This window comes from Eleutherodactylus coqui, chromosome 4 (assembly GCF_035609145.1).
Source record: "Eleutherodactylus coqui strain aEleCoq1 chromosome 4, aEleCoq1.hap1, whole genome shotgun sequence".
Lineage (NCBI taxonomy): Eukaryota > Metazoa > Chordata > Amphibia > Anura > Eleutherodactylidae > Eleutherodactylus > Eleutherodactylus coqui.
This window is the reverse complement of record NC_089840.1, coordinates 243,039,565-243,059,144: the sequence shown is the minus strand read 5'-3', so window position 1 is coordinate 243,059,144 and position 19,580 is coordinate 243,039,565. Positions and strand designations below refer to the sequence as shown.

At 46.1% G+C, this 19,580-nt stretch overlaps 1 protein-coding gene across 1 annotated transcript in view; it reads right to left on the bottom strand.

Annotated features, from left to right (window-relative positions):
• Window positions 1-19,580, bottom strand: part of LOC136626159 (alpha-2-macroglobulin-like) — a 149,690-nt gene that overhangs the window by 50,946 nt on the left and 79,164 nt on the right. The window contains exons 15-19 of the mRNA XM_066600966.1: window positions 18,084-18,239; window positions 17,483-17,620; window positions 17,127-17,235; window positions 12,738-12,810; window positions 8,207-8,432 (exon numbers count right to left, since the gene is read on the bottom strand). Coding sequence (XP_066457063.1) covers window positions 8,207-8,432; window positions 12,738-12,810; window positions 17,127-17,235; window positions 17,483-17,620; window positions 18,084-18,239 — 702 coding nt within the window. The remainder of the gene's footprint in view (window positions 1-8,206; window positions 8,433-12,737; window positions 12,811-17,126; window positions 17,236-17,482; window positions 17,621-18,083; window positions 18,240-19,580) is intronic.

The following is a 19,580-nucleotide window of genomic DNA, read 5'->3' as shown; positions in this document are numbered from 1 at the left end:
ATGTTCGTTATTCGTGACGAACACCATGCGGTGTTCTGGTTACTTTCACTTCCTTCCCTGAGACGTTAGCGCGCTTTTCTGGCCAATTGAAAGACAGGGAAGGCATTACAACTTCCCCCTGCAACGTTTAAGCCCTATACCACCCCCCTGCTGTGAGTGGCTGGCGAGATCAGGTGTTCGCCTAATATAAAAGTCGGCCCCTCCCGCGGCTCGCCTCAGATGCGGTGTGAGTTAGATGAGGGACAGTGCTGTTTATACCGGAGCTGCTGTAGGGAAAGAATTGGTAGTTAGTGTAGGCTTCAAGACCCCCCAAAGGTCCTTATTAGGGCCACTGATAGCTGTGTGTTGGCTGCTGTTAGCAGTGGGATTTTTTTTTTTTTCTCAAAATCGCCTCTGCAGACCGTTGCACCTGGCATTAGGGACAGAAGTGCTGCATAGGCAGGGAGAGTGTTAGGAGTGAGTGTAGCCTTCAAGAACCTCAACGGTCCTTTCTAGGGCCATATTTATCCGTGTGCAGTACTGTCCAGGCTGCTGTTGGCTGTGCTGCATTTTTTTTGGGCTTCTCAAAATCGCCTCTGCAGAGCATTGCACCCTCCATTGATACTGCAGGGAAAGAATTGTATAGGCAGGGCCACAACACAGTTATTATTCATAGAATATACGCAGTGCTGCCTGTTGGTGGGAAAAAACTGAAAACAAATCTATTTGTCCAGCCTGTGTCCGTCCTTACGCCTGTGTAGACGTGTGAGCTGCGTGAAAAACATTGCTAAATCATACGCAGCCAGCTACGCTTTACTGCTGGGTTCGCCATTTGCTTTCCTTAATTGGGAAAAAAAAATACCTGCTCTCCAAGAGTTATAATAACTCTGCTACCCTCACGTTCTGTGACACATAAGCAGGGACACAGCGCAGTTATTAAACTTCGCAGGTTCATTGAATATACGCAGTGCTGCCTGTTGGTGGGAAAAAACTGAAAACAAATCTATTTGTCCAGCCTGTGTCCGTCCTTACGCCTGTGTAGACGTGTGAGCTGCGTGAAAAACATTGCTAAATCATACGCAGCCAGCTACGCTTTACTGCTGGGTTCGCCATTTGCTTTCCTTAATTGGGAAAAAAAAATACCTGCTCTCCAAGAGTTATAATAACTCTGCTACCCTCACGTTCTGTGACACATAAGCAGGGACACAGCGCAGTTATTAAACTTCGCAGGTTCATTGAATATACGCAGTGCTGCCTGTTGGTGGGAAAAAACTGAAAACAAATCTATTTGTCCAGCCTGTGTCCGTCCTTACGCCTGTGTAGACGTGTGAGCTGCGTGAAAAACATTGCTAAATCATACGCACCCAGCTACGCTTTACTGCTGGGTTCGCCATTTGCTTTCCTTAATTGGGAAAAAAAATACCTGCTCTCCAAGAGTTATAATAACTCTGCTACCCTCACGTTCTGTGACACATAAGCAGGGACACAGCGCAGTTATTAAACTTCGCAGGTTCATTGAATATACGCAGTGCTGCCTGTTGGTGGGAAAAAACTGAAAACAAATCTATTTGTCCAGCCTGTGTCCGTCCTTACGCCTGTGTAGACGTGTGAGCTGCGTGAAAAACATTGCTAAATCATACGCACCCAGCTACGCTTTACTGCTGGGTTCGCCATTTGCTTTCCTTAATTGGGAAAAAAAATACCTGCTCTCCAAGAGTTATAATAACTCTGCTACCCTCACGTTCTGTGACACATAAGCAGGGACACAGCGCAGTTATTAAACTTCGCAGGTTCATTGAATATACGCAGTGCTGCCTGTTGGTGGGAAAAAACTGAAAACAAATCTATTTGTCCAGCCTGTGTCCGTCCTTACGCCTGTGTAGACGTGTGAGCTGCGTGAAAAACATTGCTAAATCATACGCAGCCAGCTACGCTTTACTGCTGGGTTCGCCATTTGCTTTCCTTAATTGGGAAAAAAAAATACCTGCTCTCCAAGAGTTATAATAACTCTGCTACCCTCACGTTCTGTGACACATAAGCAGGGACACAGCGCAGTTATTAAACTTCGCAGGTTCATTGAATATACGCAGTGCTGCCTGTTGGTGGGAAAAAACTGAAAACAAATCTATTTGTCCAGCCTGTGTCCGTCCTTACGCCTGTGTAGACGTGTGAGCTGCGTGAAAAACATTGCTAAATCATACGCACCCAGCTACGCTTTACTGCTGGGTTCGCCATTTGCTTTCCTTAATTGGGAAAAAAAATACCTGCTCTCCAAGAGTTATAATAACTCTGCTACCCTCACGTTCTGTGACACATAAGCAGGGACACAGCACAGTTATTAAACTTAGATAATTCATTCACTAGAGGCAGTGGGGCCTTTCGTTTTCCAAAAAGGGCAAAAATTATATTTGGCCTGCAGTCTTGCGCCAATTTATTTCCTGCCTGGGAAATCTAATCACTGGTAATACAGCATGCTGAGGGGTAGGGGTAAGCCTAGAGGACGTGGACGTGGACGTGGCCGAGGACGCGGAGGGCCAAGTGAGGGTGTGGGCACAGGCCAAGCTCCTGATCCAGGTGTGTCGCAGCTGTCTGCTGCGCGATTAGGAGAGAGGCACGTTTCTGGCGTCCCCACATTCATCGCCCAATTAATGGGTCCACGCGGGAGACGGTTATTAGAAAATGAGCAGTGTGAGCAGGTCCTGTCCTGGATGGCAGAAAGTGCTTCGAGCAACCTATCGTCTACCCGCAGTTCTGCGCCGTCCACTGCTGCCAATCCGAATCCTCTGTCTGCTGCTCCTCCTTCCTCCCAGCCTCCTCAGTCCACTACAATGACACCTGCTCAGGAGCGGGAACACTCCCAGGAACTGTTCTCGGGCCCCTGCTTAGATTGGGCAGCAGCGGTTCCTCTCCCACCAGAGGAGTTTATCGTCACTGATGCCCAACCATTCGAAAGTTCCCGGGGTCCGGGGGAAGAGGCTGGGGACTTCCGCCAACTGTCTCAACAACTTTCTGTGGGTGAGGAGGACGATGACGATCAGACACAGTTGTCTTGCAGTGAGGTAGTAGTAAGGGCAGTAAGTCCCAGGGAGCAGCGCACAGAGGATTCGGAGGAAGAGCAGCAGGACGATGAGGTGACTGACCCCACCTGGTGTGCAACGCTTACTCAGGAGGACAGGTCTTCAGAGGGGGAGTCAAGGGCATCAGCAGGGCAGGTTGCAAGAGGCAGTGCGGTGGCCAGGGGTAGAGGCAGGGCCAGACCGAATAATCCACCAAGTGTTTCCCAAAGCGCCCCCTCGCGCCATGCCACCCTGCGTAGGCCGAGGTGCTCTAAGGTCTGGCAGTTTTTCACAGAGACGCCTGACGACCGACGAACAGTGGTGTGCAACCTTTGTCGCGCAAAGCTCAGCCGGGGAGCCAACACCAACAGCCTCACCACCACCACCATGCGCAGACATATGATGGCCAAGCACCCCGCAAGGTGGGACAAAGGCCGTTCACCGTCTCCGGTTTGCACCCCTGCCTCTCCCCCTGTGCCCCAACCTGCCACTGAGATGCAACCCCCCTCTCAGGACACAGGCACTACCGCCTCATGGCCTGCACCCACACCCTCATCTCCGCTGTCCTCGGCCCCATCCAGCAGTGTAGTTCAGCGCACCGTTCAGCCGTCGCTTGCGCAAGTGTTCGAGCGCAAGCGCAAGTACGCCGCCACGCACCCGCACGCTCAAACGTTAACCGTCCGCATCGCAAAATTCATCAGCCTTGAGATGCTGCCGTATAGGGTTGTGGAAACGGAGTCCTTCAAAAGTATCATGGAGGCGGCGGCCCCGCGCTACTCAGTTCCCAGTCGCCACTACTTTTCCCGATGTGCCGTCCCAGCCCTGCACGACCACGTCTCCCGCAACATTGTGCGCGCCCTCACCAACGCGGTTACTGCCACGGTCCACTTAACTACGGACACGTGGACAAGCACAGGCGGGCAGGGCCACTACATCTCCCTGACGGCACATTGGGTGAATTTAGTGGAGGCTGGGACAGAGTCAGAGCCTGGGACCGCTCACGTCCTACCCACCCCCAGAATTGCGGGCCCCAGCTCGGTGGTGGTATCTGCGGAGGTGTATGCTTCCTCCACTAAAGCACCCTCCTCCTCCTCCTCCTCCTCTGTCTCACAATCAAGATGTGTTAGCAGCAGCATGTCGCCAGCAGTCGGTGTCGCGCGGTGTGGCAGCACAGCGGTGGGCAAGCGTCAGCAGGCCGTGCTGAAACTACTCAGCTTAGGCGATAAGAGGCACACGGCCCACGAACTGCTGCAGGGTCTGACACAGCAGACCGACCGCTGGCTTGCGCCGCTGAGCCTCCAACCGGGCATGGTCGTGTGTGACAACGGCCGTAACCTGGTGGCGGCTCTGCAGCTTGGCAGCCTCACGCACGTGCCATGCCTGGCCCACGTCTTTAATTTGGTGGTTCAGCGGTTTCTGAAAAGCTACCCACGCTTGTCAGACCTGCTCGTAAAGGCGCGCCGGCTCTGCGCACATTTCCGCAAGTCCCACACGGACGCTGCCACCCTGCGCACCCTGCAACATCACTTTAAGCTGCCAGTGCACCGACTGCTGTGCGACGTGCCCACACGGTGGAACTCTACGCTCCACATGTTGGCCAGGCTCTATGAACAACGGAGAGCTATAGTCGAATACCAACTCCAACATGGGCGGCGCAGTGGGAGTCAGCCTCCTCAATTCCTTTCAGAAGAGTGGGCCTGGTTGGCAGACATCTGCCATGTCCTTGGTAATTTTGAGGAGTCTACCCAGGTGGTGAGCGGCGATGCTACAATCATTAGCGTCACCATTCCTCTGCTATGCATCTTGAGAAATTCCCTGCAAACCATAAAGGCAGCTGCTTTGCGCTCGGAAACGGGGGCGGGGGAAGACAGTATGCCGCTGGATAGTCAGGGCACCCTCCTGTCTATTTCTCAGCGCGTACAGGAGGAGGAGGAGGAGCATGAGGAGGATGAGGAGGAGGGGGAAGAGACAGCTTGGCCCGCTGCTGACGGTACACCGGCTGATTGCCTGTCATCCTTTCAGCGTGTATGGCCTGAGGAGGAGGAGGAGGAGGAGGAGGATCCTGAAAGTGATCTTCCTAGTGAAGACAGCCATGTGTTGCGTACAGGTACCCTGGCACACATGGCTGACTTCATGTTAGGATGCCTTTCTCGTGACCCTCGCGTTGCACGCATTCTGGCCACGACGGATTACTGGGTGTACACACTGCTCGATCCACGGTATAAGGAGAACCTGCCCACTCTGATTCCCGAAGAGGAAAGGGGTTCGAGAGTGTTGCTATACCACAGGACCCTTGCGGACAAGCTGATGGTAAAATTCCCAGCCGACAGCGCTAGTGGCAGAAGGCGCAGTTCCGAGGGCCATGTTGCAGGGGATGTGCGTAGATCGAGCAGCATGTACATCCCAGGCAGTGCAACAGTCTTTAAGGGCCTGGCCAGCTTTATGGCTCCCCACCAAGACTGTGTCACCGCTCCCCAGTCACGGCTGAGTCGGCGGGAGCACTGCAAAAGGATGGTGAGGGAGTACGTAGCGGATCGCACGACCATCCTTGGTGACGCCTCTGCCCCCTACAACTACTGGGTGTCGAAGCTGGACACGTGGCCTGAACTAGCCCTGTATGCCCTTGAGGTGCTTGCTTGTCCTGCGGCTAGCGTGTTGTCGGAGAGGGTGTTTAGTGCGGCTGGGGGAATCATCACAGATAAGCGTAGCCGCTTGTCAACCGACAGTGCCGACAGGCTAACACTCATCAAGATGAACAAAGGCTGGATTTCCCCAGACTTCTGTTCTCCACCAGCGGACAGCAGCGATACGTAAGCAATACGTAGGCTGCACCCGCGGATGGAAGCTACGTTCTCTCTCACCATCCAAAACGGGGACATTTCTGCTTCATCAATCTGTGTCTAATATTCCTCCTCCTCCTCCTCCTGCTCCACCTCCTGAAACCTCACGTAATCACGCTGAACGGGCAATTTTTCTTAGGGCCACAAGGCTCACTCAAATAATTTTTCAGAACAATTTTTATAAGTTTCAATGCGCTTAAAAGCATTGGAACTTTAACTTGAACCAATTTTTCGTTACACTGGGCTGCCTCCAGGCCTAGTTACCACTTAAGCCACATTAACCAAAGCGATTAATGGGTTTCACCTGCCCTCTTGGCTGGCCATGGCCAATTTTTGGGATGTACATTAGTACTGTTGATACAGCAATTTGTGTGGGCCCTCGCCTACAGTGTAATCAAATTAATTTTTAGCCCACCTGCATTACAGCTGACGTTACCTCAGCTGTGTTGGGCAATGCAATGGGATATTTTTGTGTACCGCCGGTGGGTTCCAGGGAGCCACCCATGCTGTAGGTGCACACTGAGTTTTTAATACATCTGTACACTTCTAAAGAACCCGTCTGACCGGGGCATGCAGTGTGGGCCGAAGCCCACCTGTATTACGCACGACATTACTACCTCAGCTGTGTTGGGCAATGCAATGGGATATTTCTATGTACCGCCGGTGGCTTCCTGGCACCCACCCAGGCAGTGGGTCCACAGGGAGTTAAACCTACATGTGTCCACTTGTAAAGAATCCCAGTCTGACTGGGGCATGCAGTGTGGGCCGAAGCACACCTGTATTACGCACGACATTACTACCTCAGCTGTGTTGGGCAATGCAATGGGATATTTCTATGTACCGCCGGTGGCTTCCTGGCACCCACCCAGGCAGTGGGTCCACAGGGAGTTAAACCTACATGTGTCCACTTGTAAAGAATCCCAGTCTGACTGGGGCATGCAGTGTGGGCCGAAGCCCACCTGTATTACGCACGACATTACTACCTCAGCTGTGTTGGGCAATGCAATGGGATATTTTTGTGTACCGCCGGTGGGTTCCAGGGAGCCACCCATGCTGTGGGTCGACAGGGACTTCACAATAGGGAGTTGTACCTGCCTGTGTCTATGAATTAAAAAGCCCGGTCTGACTGGGGCATGCAGACACCTTGACAGAATGAATAGTGTGTGGCACATAGGTTCCCCATTGCTATGCCCACGTGTGCAGCTCCAGATGGCGGTGGCACAGGATTCTATTTCTCATTGCTTCTGTACAGCATTGTGGGCTATCGCTCCGCCACTTTTAAAGAGGGTCGCTGCCTAGCCGTGCCAACCTCTGCAGTGTATGCCTGCGGTCCCTCGTCATGGCAGACGCAATTCTAAATAGACATGAGCGTGGTGTGGCATGAGGGCAGCTGAAGGCTGCGCAGGGACACTTTGGTGTGCGCTGTGGGGGGGAGGGGGTGCGGTTGGGCAGCATGTAACTCAGGAGAAGTGGCAGTGGAGTGTCATGCAGGCAGTGATTGTGCTTTGTTGGAGGTAGTGTGGTGCTTAGCAAAGGTATGCCATGCTAATGAGCGCTTTTCAGAAGTAAAAGTTGTTGGGAGGGGGGGGGGGCCCACTCTTGCCGCTATTGTGGCTTAATAGTGGGACCTGTGAACTTAGGATGCAGCCCAACATGTAGCCCCTCGCCTGCCCTATCCGTCACTGTGTCATTCCCATCACTTTCCTGAATTGCCCAGATTTTCACACATGAAAACCTTAGCGAGCATCGGCAAAATACAAAAATGTTCTGGTCGCCCATTGACTTCAATGGGGTTCGTTGTTCGAAACGAACCCTCGAGCATCACGGGAAGTTCGTTACGAATAACGAACACCCGAACATTTTGGTGTTCGCTCATCTCTAGTTCTGACATGTCACTTGGCATTTTACCAAACAAAATAGTGCCACATGCTACACTATTTTGTCCTAGATTTTCTACAGTATTTGTGCCCGAGGCTCCGAATGGTGCTTCCAGCGCAGATATGAACCAAGCCTGATAAAATGTAATTCCCACATAGTGTACTGATGGTCAAGTAGTTAAAGAATAATGTGATAAATAATGGCAACCAAGTAAAGTGACCTATTATGAATTGTGTGGTGTCATCACAGGGCAAACAAGTGCAGGTGCTAATGCCCACTGGGGTTTGGAGAGCTTGTGGTGGGTAAAAATATTCTAAACTTATCAATTGAAGGGTGAAATATAAAATGATCTCTGTTATACCTTTGCCCAAGGGCTCATATACACCAAATAGCCATGATTTTCTGAAAGCAAATATTTTTTAAACATTAAAAAAGGATCATAATTTTTCTTACCAGATTACATTTCTTCCCATAGCTGAAGACCACGGCCTGTATTGTAAACTTCTCTCCTTGTACGACTGAGTAGGGAACAATTAGGTCAATAAAATAAGACTGGAATGTGGTGAACTCAACGTCTTTTACACTGGCAAAACCAGTCTTGCTCAAGCAGAAGCCATCAGTCACCCACTTGGTGATAGTATGTGGGGTAGTTAGATGCAGTACAGAGTGTCCATCCGAGCTGTAGAACAAGAAGAGATAAATGAAGTATTATCAGAGGTAATAATTGCATGTAATGTAAACTAGGTGCTGGAATAGGTCTATACTGATAACATTTCAGATTTTTTTTACTTCAATGAACTTAATAGTATCAGTAAAAATCCACTTTTAAATTACTCTCTACAACTTTTTACATTTCATAAAGCAGGCTGCGCACAATCGTTAGTTTTTTTCTTTTCTTTTTCAGGATGATACTATAGAGCCCGTTCAAAAGGAATTTATATTAATGTTCAGATTTTTCTTTATCCCACAATTTTTTTTTGATAATATTTATTTAGGTAAAATTAGTTTGGTCATCATTAGAGATGAGCGAACACGTTCGGCCCCGCCCCTTTTTCGCCCGAACACCGAACTTTGCGAACACTTCAGTGTTCGGGCGAAAAAAGTTCGGGGGCCGCCGTGGCAGCGCGGGGGGGTGCGGCGGGGAGTGGGGGGGAGAGGGAGAGAGAGAGGGCTCCCCCCTCTTCCCCGCTACTGCCGCCCGCGCCGCCGCGCATCTCCCCGCCCCCCGGCGGCACCCGGACCTTTACGCGCGAACACTGCAGTGTTCGGCAAAGCCGGTGTCCGGGTGCGGATGTGTCCGTAACGGACATGTTCGCTCATCTCTAGTCATCATTAATTTCATAGATTTGAAGGACCACTCTGGTCATTTTATTTTTAAATTCATTATGTAGTTAGCCCCCCAGTATATGTAACTGAGCCATAGTTAGTCATTTCTTTCTTTCTGAAACTCCCAGCCTCTTTTTCCTCAGATGTGCATGCGATCTCAATTCTGACCAGGTCAGATCTACTTGGGTTTATGTTGTCTGAAACTAGTAAATTTCTCAGTCTGTGTTATGCACTTGCATAAATCCTACCACCGAAACTGCCTAGAGGAGGACACAGTTCCTGTCACACAGTTATAGTAGAGGAGTTTACACCTCATCTACCTGACTGTATACTTATGGTCTGTTGCCTATTTAGGTTAATATATGAAGGTAATAATAACTGTTTCCCCGGCAGGCAGAAATGCTACAGTCTCTAGCTAATTCTGAGCTAATGCAACATGGTATTGATTTGAAAGTGAAAGTAAAAAATCTCACTCTCAAGATGGTACCTGATAAGCATCAAACACATAGGAGACCTCCAGAATGTGACAGGCAATCAGGTCAAGTGGGCAGGGTTAGGAAGATGTGTTTTCACTGGACTGGTCCTTTAACCATGCTTGTTAAAAATAATACTGTTTCTGCAAAAGTATTTTTAAATCTAGGGATACTAGATCCTACATAGATAAAAGTAGCTGCCATTTCTCCAGTTGGATCAGGATCATCCTCAAAGGATAGTTTTAGAGAATCAAGAGGAACCGTCCTGAGTTTGAGAATTCTCTTGAACAGAGAACAATTCTTAGACATAGACTTTTGGAAAGGAACCACGAAGAGAACATTATAGATAAAACTATTAGGGAAGTGGGACATGATACAGTAGGTAACCGATCGATTACTACGATAAGTAACCAGGACCGCTACAGGAATTCTTTTGTCATTGAATTCAATATGACTGGAACAACTAATCCTATAAATCTGGTTATTGTCTATAGAAGGGCTCAAAAACATCAACATCAAGAGTTTAATAATAATCTTTATTTATATAGCGCCTACATATTCCGCAGCGCTTAAAAGTTGAATGCACAAACTCTATAACTTCACAGGGTGTTTTTACTTGGTGTGGAAAGATTTAAGCCCTTATCTAGGGTTTATACAATGGTTGTCATTAAATCTAATATTTAAAATAAGATTTTCCCTATCAAAGGCGTAACTTGAAGCTCCTGGGCCCCAATGCAAAACCTGGAACGGGGCCCCCAACTATAATGCTTTATTCATAGTACTGGGCTTCCTATATGGAGAAGAGAAGCCTTATGGGCCCCCCAAGGCTCCTGGGCCCGGGTGCAACAGCATCCCCTGCATTCTCTATAGTTACGCCCCTGTTCCCTATGCAGATAGATTATGATTATGAGCATAGAGGATTAGTTTACATGCTGAAGTGCCCCTGTGGCATCCAGTATGTAGGAAGCACCCTAAGGAAGCTCAAAGTCAAGATCTAGAAGCATTTGTACAACAGTCAAATTGGGCTGGAGAGACGTAGGCGATTTACTAATACTATAGAAGTCGCCCTTTGGTCTGAGACAGACTGTGAGTGAATTTGTGTAGACCAGAAGCACAATCTGACTTGTCTTGTACTTATTAAGCTAGGTGCAAGACTGTATGACCTACAGTAACATCGTCTGGGAGGCGAGCAGGAGCACAAGAAATTGTGCCAGCTTGTGGTAGCAAAACGACCAAAATTATAGAGCTTCCTAAAAAGTTAGAAACCAAAACATGGTGTGTGGTATTGTACTTGCAATTTTAACCAGTAGCCTTTTGTAAGGCGGAACCTGATTATGGGGAGGTACCCCACGTTACAGGCTTATGTTTATAAACATACGTTAAGGACTCCTTCACATCAGTGTTTTGATTTCCATTTTGAAGGGATTTTTTTTTCAGTGGAACATATAGCAAAACAGAATTCAAAAGGAAGCAAGCAAAACCATGGTTTCTGTTTTTTTTAATTGATGTAGTAGATGATTCCATTAACAACAGGGTGGTTCTATCAGTTTGTTTCCATTTGCTCCCATTTTCATCAGTTTTTAACTGATCGTTTTTTTAAATTATTATTTTGTCCGTCTAACCTTCTGTGCATGCGCATTAAAAAAGGAATCCATTAAATGGACATCAAAGACGGAACCAAACGAGAAACCCTTCAGTTTAGTTCAGTCACCCGTGGACCATAATGTAATAAAAGGATCCATTTGAATTCCCTTTTTTTAAATAGAAGTAGCGCTTACTGATACGCTAGTATTTTGGAGAAAAAAATGGAAATCAAACGGAATGGAAATGAACAGAGTAAAGCAAAAACAATGATGTGAACAAGCCCCTAATATGTATAAGTATAGCTGCAGCCTTTGCCACTGATTGGCAATCTGAATCATTGAGGGGTCTGTAGATGATATCAGACAATATAGCCAAGCCGGAGTCATTAACCATACAGTAGCTATTAGATAATATTGAAAAATGAAAATGCAACAAAGGAATGAAAAGGCCACAACTGCTTATCTGCTTTAAGTTGGGGTATATTTTCAATATATTGTAAAATGCTTTAAAAGGTAAGTTATTGCTACTAACATTCAACAAGACCCACAAGACAGGAAAAAATATCTGAGGAAGGGCTTGTTCACATGAATGTAATTTACGCGCTGCTAGCAGCAAGCATAACTCGCTGCTAGCAGCACTGTGAGGATGGTGTGAACGGGCTGCTTCAGCTCCTTGAAGTAGCCTATTCACATGCTCCATGGTATGGGCTGTGAGCTTTCCAGGCTTCCATAAGAGCCTATGGGAAGCGCACAGCAAAGATAGGACATGTCCTATCTTTTCCGCATCTTGGAGCCGACATGTGAGTTTGCACTTGCATTTCCTATCTTTTGTTAGGTGTGCGAAACTCCGCGCACCTAACAACCTCCATGTAAATGCTTCTATAGCAACGTATTGGTTTCTATTAGAAGCGTGGTCTGTGCGCTGCTAGCAGCGCAGAATTTTACGTGCATGAGAACAAGGCCCAAGTGCAAGTCTCAAAGCCATAGTAAAGGGGTCTCAAAAGTGTGGAAACACCCATATAGAGTGAAAGTGGTTTGGTGATTCAATTTTGCATACAAACTGTGAGAGAGAGAAAAAGTGGGAAACCTGTTAGGCCCTATCACCAAGATGACGACCATTTTGAAGGCCGTTATCCTGGATTCAACTCTAATTTTTTTCAATAGGATAGTGTGTGATATATCAAACTGGCAAAGAATTTTACCAGAAATAACATTGGTGTGCTTCATTATAACATAGCTTTATTTGTTCTCATTTTAAGAGTGATTTTTCTAAATTACAGACAATAGGAATGATGGCGATATCTCCTTCAGAACGTGTTGAGAGCATGTCAGGTGAACAAAGCACACCTGTTAAAGTCACAGATTTCAATCAGAGCCATCTAACAGAGCTTCTATTACCCACAGGGCAGTAGCTAAACGTATTTGCAAATTCCATGGAATAGGTTTAATTGCTGATAAATCAAAATCTAGAGGACCAAAAGATGGAAGTCTGATTGCATGCAAAATTGCATCACCATCGGTCAAACGGTTTTCATACTATATGGATGTTTCCACACTTTTGAGACACTCTAAATTAATGCATTAAGGTGAAGGCATACTGACCCGACAGGAGCCAACTTAAAAAACCAGGTGTCTGGGAAGTAACTTCTTGTAAAATGTTTCGGGGGCTTCTTGTCTAGAAAAGGAAAGTATCACATTGAAAATAAATAGTCATTAAACCAGCTGACACTTTGCTACGGAGATGGCATTGCAGGCTGAGCTGTGGAAATGAGAGAATCAATCAGTGAAACAGAAACCAGTGATAATGATATGATGACATGAATAACATAAAGCTAAGGAGTTATTTAGTTCGGAAAACTCATTAGGGAAAACTAAAAAATACAAGAGGGATTGTCCCTACATAGTAACATAGTATACAAGGCTGAAAAAAGACAAATGTCCATCCAGTTTAGCCTGTTTCTACCCCCCTTGTTGATCCAGAGGAAGGCAAAAGAAACCCTGATAAGGCAGAAGCCAATTTACCCCTTTTGGTGGAAAAAAATTCCTTCCCGACTCCATAATGGCAGTCAGAATAATCCCTGGATCAACATTTGAAAGTTCCTACCTGACTCCAAGGCCTGGATCAACAACCCTTTTAGTTATTTAATATCTATATCCTGCAATGTCATAATGCTCCAAAAAGACGTTGAGACCCCTCCTAAACTGCTCCATTGATTTTACTATCACCACGTCCTCAGGGCTTATTCACAGGAGCGTATATCGGCCACCGTTTTCACGCAAACAGTCGTGTGAATAAGTCCTCAAGCAGAGAGTTCCATAAGCTCACAGGTCTTGCAGAAAAGAACCCACCGTATAGGATGCCCTCTTGTTACCCTCACAGTCCTGGCTATAAACAGATCATGGGAGAGATCCTTGTATTGTCCCCTAATGTATTTATACATAATTGTTTGGTCGCCCCATAACCACCTTTTTTCCAGGGTGAATAATCCCAATTCTGATAGCCTCTCTGGGTATTCTAGTCCTCTCATTCCGTTTATTAGTTAAGTTGCCTGTCTTTGAACCCCCTCAAGCACTGCAATGTCTTTCCTGGTTACTGATGTCCAGAACTGTACACAGTATTCCATGTGAGGCCTGATAAGTGCCTTATGTAGTGGAAGAATAATGTTATCGTCCCTCGCCCCTATAACTCTTTTACTGCACCCTAAAACTTTATTTGCCTTTGCAGCAACTGACTGGCCTTGATTGCTCCAGTTAAGTCTACAGTCAACTAGTACCCCCAGGTCTTTTTCCATATCACTTTTCCCTAGCAGTACTCTATTGAGTGTATATTGGTGACATCCGTTTCTCCTGCCCATGTGCATAACCTTATCATTGTTGGACTTCATTTGCCATTTTTCTACCCAACCCCCAACTTATCTAGCTGCAATTGCAGCTGTACATTGTCCACCATTGTATTAATTATCTTGTATAATTTCATATTGTCTTCAAATATTGATATTTTACTGAGCAGTTCTTCTATCAGGTCATTGATAAATATATTGAACAGAATGGGGCTTAATACTGAACCCTTTTGGCACCCCACTAGCAACGGTGGTCCAATCAGAGTACGAACCATTAATTACGACCCTCTGCTTTCTGTCTCAGAGCCAGTTCTTTATCCTGCTACACACGTTTTCACCCAGACCGAGCTGTCTCATTTTCTATATTAACCTATTATGCGGCACAATGTCAAATGCTTTAGAGAAATCCAGATATACAAGATCAATAGACTCTCCCAGGTCCAGCCTAGAATTTACTTTGTCGAAGAAGCTGATCAAGTTGGTTTAACATAATCGACCCCTCATTAACGCATGCTGATGATGGGTTATACCGTTGTTTTCCTGGATGGCATCTCTCAGAAATCCCTCGAATAGTTTTCCAATTATTGAAGTGGGACTTATCTGGCTGTAGTTACCAGGCTGTATTCTTGACCCTTATTTGCATATTGGAACCACAGTGGCAATCCGCCAATCCAGTAGTACAAGCTCGGTCTCAATAGAGTACCTAAGTATAAGAAATAGTGGTTTGTCTATCATGTATCTTTGTTCCCTTAAAACTCTTGGGTGTATTCCATCTGAGCCTGGCGATTTCTTGATTTTATTCTTTTTTTAGCTGACTCTGCACTTCTTCTTGCATTAGGCAGGTGATATTTAATGGGAAGTTCATTTTATTTTCTGGCATCGTGTGTGACATTTCATTTTCTCTCATGAATATACTTGAGAAAAAAAACTATTTAACAGATTTGTTTTTCCTTCCTATTCAGGAGCCTCATCTATTAGTAAAAAAGTGACTTGCTACAGGGAAATTGAACACTTGCTATAATGTTCGTGTATGTGCACAGAGTGTCTAAGCCATATGTCAGAGATATACCTTGGACATATGCTATTGTATAGCCTACAGTGGCATTCTCTGTGTTGGCTATTGGTCACAATGTTTAAGGAATGAATATGCATTGGAGTTGGCCACTGTATATGAAAGTGCAGCAGTCTGTTGTGCTTTTCTATGCTATTATGGCATATACTTTCCATGGCACTGAGCATTGCTCTATTTCCCCTGTTGTGGCGCTGCATGAGAAGAGAACACTGGATGCTGAGTTACTACAGAGATTACAGCTGACTACTGGTTCTCCCAGCAGCAGCAAACCCCGTGATTGGCTTTTTGGGGGGGATTCTTCTTACATAAATGGATTATCCAAAGAGGACAACCTCTTTAAACTTGCTGTACTAATCTGAGTCATTTCATGCAGATGGCCAAATCTGACACTGGATCAGGACACCGATCAAGGTAATTACTAGAGATGAGCGAACGCGTTCGTCCGAGCTTGCTATTCGTGCGAATATTAGGGTGTTCGGGATGTTCGTTATTCGTAACGAACACCATGCGGTGTTCTGGTAAATTAAACTTTCTTCCCTGAGACGTTAGCGCTTTTTTTTGGCCAATATAAAGACAGGGAAGGCATTACAACTTCCCCCTGCAACGTTTAAGCCCTATACCACCCCCCTGCTGTGAGTGGCTGGGGAGATAAGGTGTCACCCGAGTATTGAAATCTGCCCCTCCCGCTGCTCGCTATGGATGCATTCTATATGCGCTCAATGGGGCCAGCGGCAGCAGCGCTGACCCCATTGAGAACATATAGAAGACAAATCCTTCTTCTCTGGCACAGCTGTAACAGCTGTAGCAGAGAAGAACGATGTTTGCCCATTGAATTCAATGGAACCGGCAATACAGCCGACTCCACTGAATGCAATGGGCTGCCGGCGATCGCAGGATGAATGGTCGGAAAGGGGTTAAATATATAACCCCTTTCCTGCAATTCATCCAGAAATGTGTTACACTAAAAATATATACCGGCGTATAAGGCGACCGGGCGTATAAGACGACCCCCCAACTGTCACCTTATACGCCGGTAATACAGTGGAGCAAAGAATAAAAAGCATTACTTACGTTTTTAGATGATCTGCGGCGCTCCTGCAGGCTGTCGCTCCCTCCTGGTCCACGGCAGACAAGCTTTCTCCACGAAAGACTTTAAATCCCTGCCTCCAGGAAGACACGTCTCTTCAGCCAATCACAGCCAATGACAATGATGTCATTGAATGGCTGTGATTGGCTGTGTTTCTGGAGGCGGGGATTTCAAGGCTTGAAATCCCCGCCTCCAGAAACACAGCCAATCACAGCCATTCAATGACATCATTGTCATTGGCTGTGATTGGCTGAAGGCACGTGTCTTCCTGGAGGCAGGGATTTAAAGTCTTTCGTGGAGAAAGCTTGTCTGCCGTGGACCAGGAGGGAGCGACAGCCTGCAGGAGCGCCGCAGATCATCTAAAAACGTAAGTAATGCTTTTTATTCTTTGCTCCACTGTATTACCGGCGTATAAGGTGACAGTTGGGGGGTCGTCTTATACGCCCGGTCGCCTTATACGCCGGTATATATTTTTAGTGTAACACATTTCTGGATGAATTGCAGGAAAGGGGTTATATATTTAACCCCTTTCCGACCATTCATCCTGCGATCGCCGGCAGCCCATTGCATTCAGTGGAGTCGGCTGTATTGCCGCTCCATTGAATTCAATGGGCAAACATCGTTCTTCTCTGCTACAGCTGTTACAGCTGTGCCAGAGGAGGACGATCTTTATGCTGACAGTGGGGGGGGGGGGGGGCACTCTTGCCGCTATTGTGGCTTAATAGTGGGACCTGTGAACTTGAGATGCAGCCCACCATGTAGCCCCTCGCCTGCCCTATCCGTCACTGTGTCATTCCCATCACTTTCCTGAATTGCCCAGATTTTCACACATGAAAACCTTAGCGAGCATCGGCGAAATACAAAAATGTTCCGGTCGCCCATTGACTTCAATGGGGTTCGTTGTTCGAAACGAACCCTCGAGCATCACGGGAAGTTCGTTACGAATAACGAACACCCGAACATTTTGGTGTTCGCTCATCTCTAGTAATTACCTTTACTTTCAGTTTTCCTTAAAGTATGTTGACGGGCAGATGGGCCATCTGGGACACATTTTGGTGGTACCTTTATCTCAGTGTTGGTAAGAATTTGTACATTCCTTGTCTGTAAAAAAAAATATAGACTAGTTAATATTAGATAATTTACAGTATTTTATGGCTAGACAGTCAAACAATACTTTTATTTCTCTTTTCTAAACTCTATAATGTGTATTTTTTGGCATTACTAACACTGAACTCATAAATATTACAAAATGTCAAATATATTTTAAATACCATTTAAAAATATACAATCTTATTAACTTTTACCAAGAGGATAGAAAAATTCAGTCTGACAGTAAAAGTTGCCTTACCAGAAACAACTTGTAAGCATCAAAGTTGAAGTCAAAGTGACCAAAACGTGTTGTATTCTCAGGACACTGATCCAAATTAGGGTCCCATATTAAGTGTGGTTCTTGATAGGCACTAATGTAGTCCCTCAAATTTTCAGACTGCAAGCAAGACCAGAACCAAAATTTATGACATATTCATTGAAATAGCAATGCAACATCAGTAAGACTAAGTATGTTCAGAATTTTTCGGTGACAAATTCTGCTTCGAAATTGTATTGACATTGCAGTCAATAGAAGCTGTCTGTCCCGCTGAGATTTCCGATATGTCAATTTTGAAATCGCCGCAGATCCATGTCATTGCCGGAGCATCATTCTCTGCACTGCACATGTGCGGCGGTGCGCCAGCCGGCACATCCGCAGCGCAAAGAAGAGACATTGCACAGGTACACGGGGGTTACTGCCGGGGCACAGGGTCTGATTCCGCTGCAAGATCTCGCAGTCAGAATCCAGCTCAACTGTGTGCATTTGGCCTTAGAGTATTCCTGATGGGTAATTAATAACTTGCTAGGAAGAAAACAAGTTCATAGAAAAACTGTAATATAAGAATTAATTTGAGCCTCACCATATCCGTTAGCATATAATGGTCCTCATGAGGATTTTTAAGCAAGTATCCTTTATCTACAGAGCGCACAGAGCACAAGGATCCAGGATCTGCTGTAACTTCCAGGTCCACAGTCTCCCCAGGCCGGACTTCTTCCTTAGAAAAGCTGAGTTTCATCTATTTGTATAAATGGTTGAGATGTTATATTATTTTATTCCAAAGAAAGTAAAGAATGAAAATTAAGAGGGGCTTTATTACATATTTTACACTTACATAGTAACATAGTATGTTAGGCTGAATGAAGACAATGTCCATCTAGTTCAGCCTGTTTAAATCCCTTCCTTGTTGGTCCAGAGGAAGGCAACCTTCCTGACTCCATAATGGCAGCCAGAGTAATCCCTGGATCAATATTTGAGATCAACAACCCCGCAGGTCACCTAATGTCTATATCCCGTAATATAATAGCGCTCTAGGAAGGCATCTACTCCCCTCTTAAACGCCTCTATGGAATTTGCCATCACCCCATTCTCAGGCAGAGAGTTCCACAGTCTCACTGCTCTTACAGTAAAGAACCCCCTTCTCTGTTGGTGATGTACCTGCTTTCTTCTAGACGTAGCGGATGCCCTCTTTTAACCGATGCAGTCATGAATATAAACAGATCATGGGAGTTGAAGACTGTTTGAGTATCTTACTTTTATATTGAGATGCAAATACTTATCTTCTATCTGGTTTGAATAGTAGCAGTTACATGGGTTTACCTGGGAACATAATCCCCCCTTAGACCTCCCTCACACAGGAGTTCAGCAAATTTACTTTTGTTAGCACTGATGAGGTGCGCTAAACGCAGAAAAATAGAACAGACTCCGCTCGAAAATTGTGGTGCTGGAAAGCGCCGCGACCGAGAGGCTTCATTGAAAACACTGGAAGTGCTGAAAACGCTGCGGTAATCGCTGAAAAAGGCTACATTTTGTATGGTGGCCTATTCTAAGACTGGCTTCTGTGCCAGCAGTGGCTGGAGCTTAGCTGTCAACTTACAGCCAAACACCAGGTCTAACAGTTGAGATTGGAGAAAACTACAAGACTTACATTTATTCACTAAGATACCGTGGTTAATGGCGACCACAGCATCTAAGTGGTTTATACAGTGTATTCTCTGCAGGTGTTCTGCAGCAGAAAACCCACAGCAAAAACGCATGAATTCCACAGTGGGAACATCTGCACCTAAATGTTGCAGATTTTGTAGCACTTTTTGTCATGCATCTCCTCAATTTTAACTCTTGTATTTCCATAGTTACAATACACAGCACAAAAAATGGACATGCTGTGGATTTAGAATGCATAGCGCCTTGAATCAGCTGATGGGCAGAATTCAGGCGGTGGACCCCATAGATCGGTCAATTGATGACCTGCCCTGAGAAAACAATCACACTCATTTTACAAGAATTAAAATAGGTGAATAGTACCCAGCGCTCCCGGGAATATACTTAAGAAAATGGAAGAAAAGGTGATCAATTTACT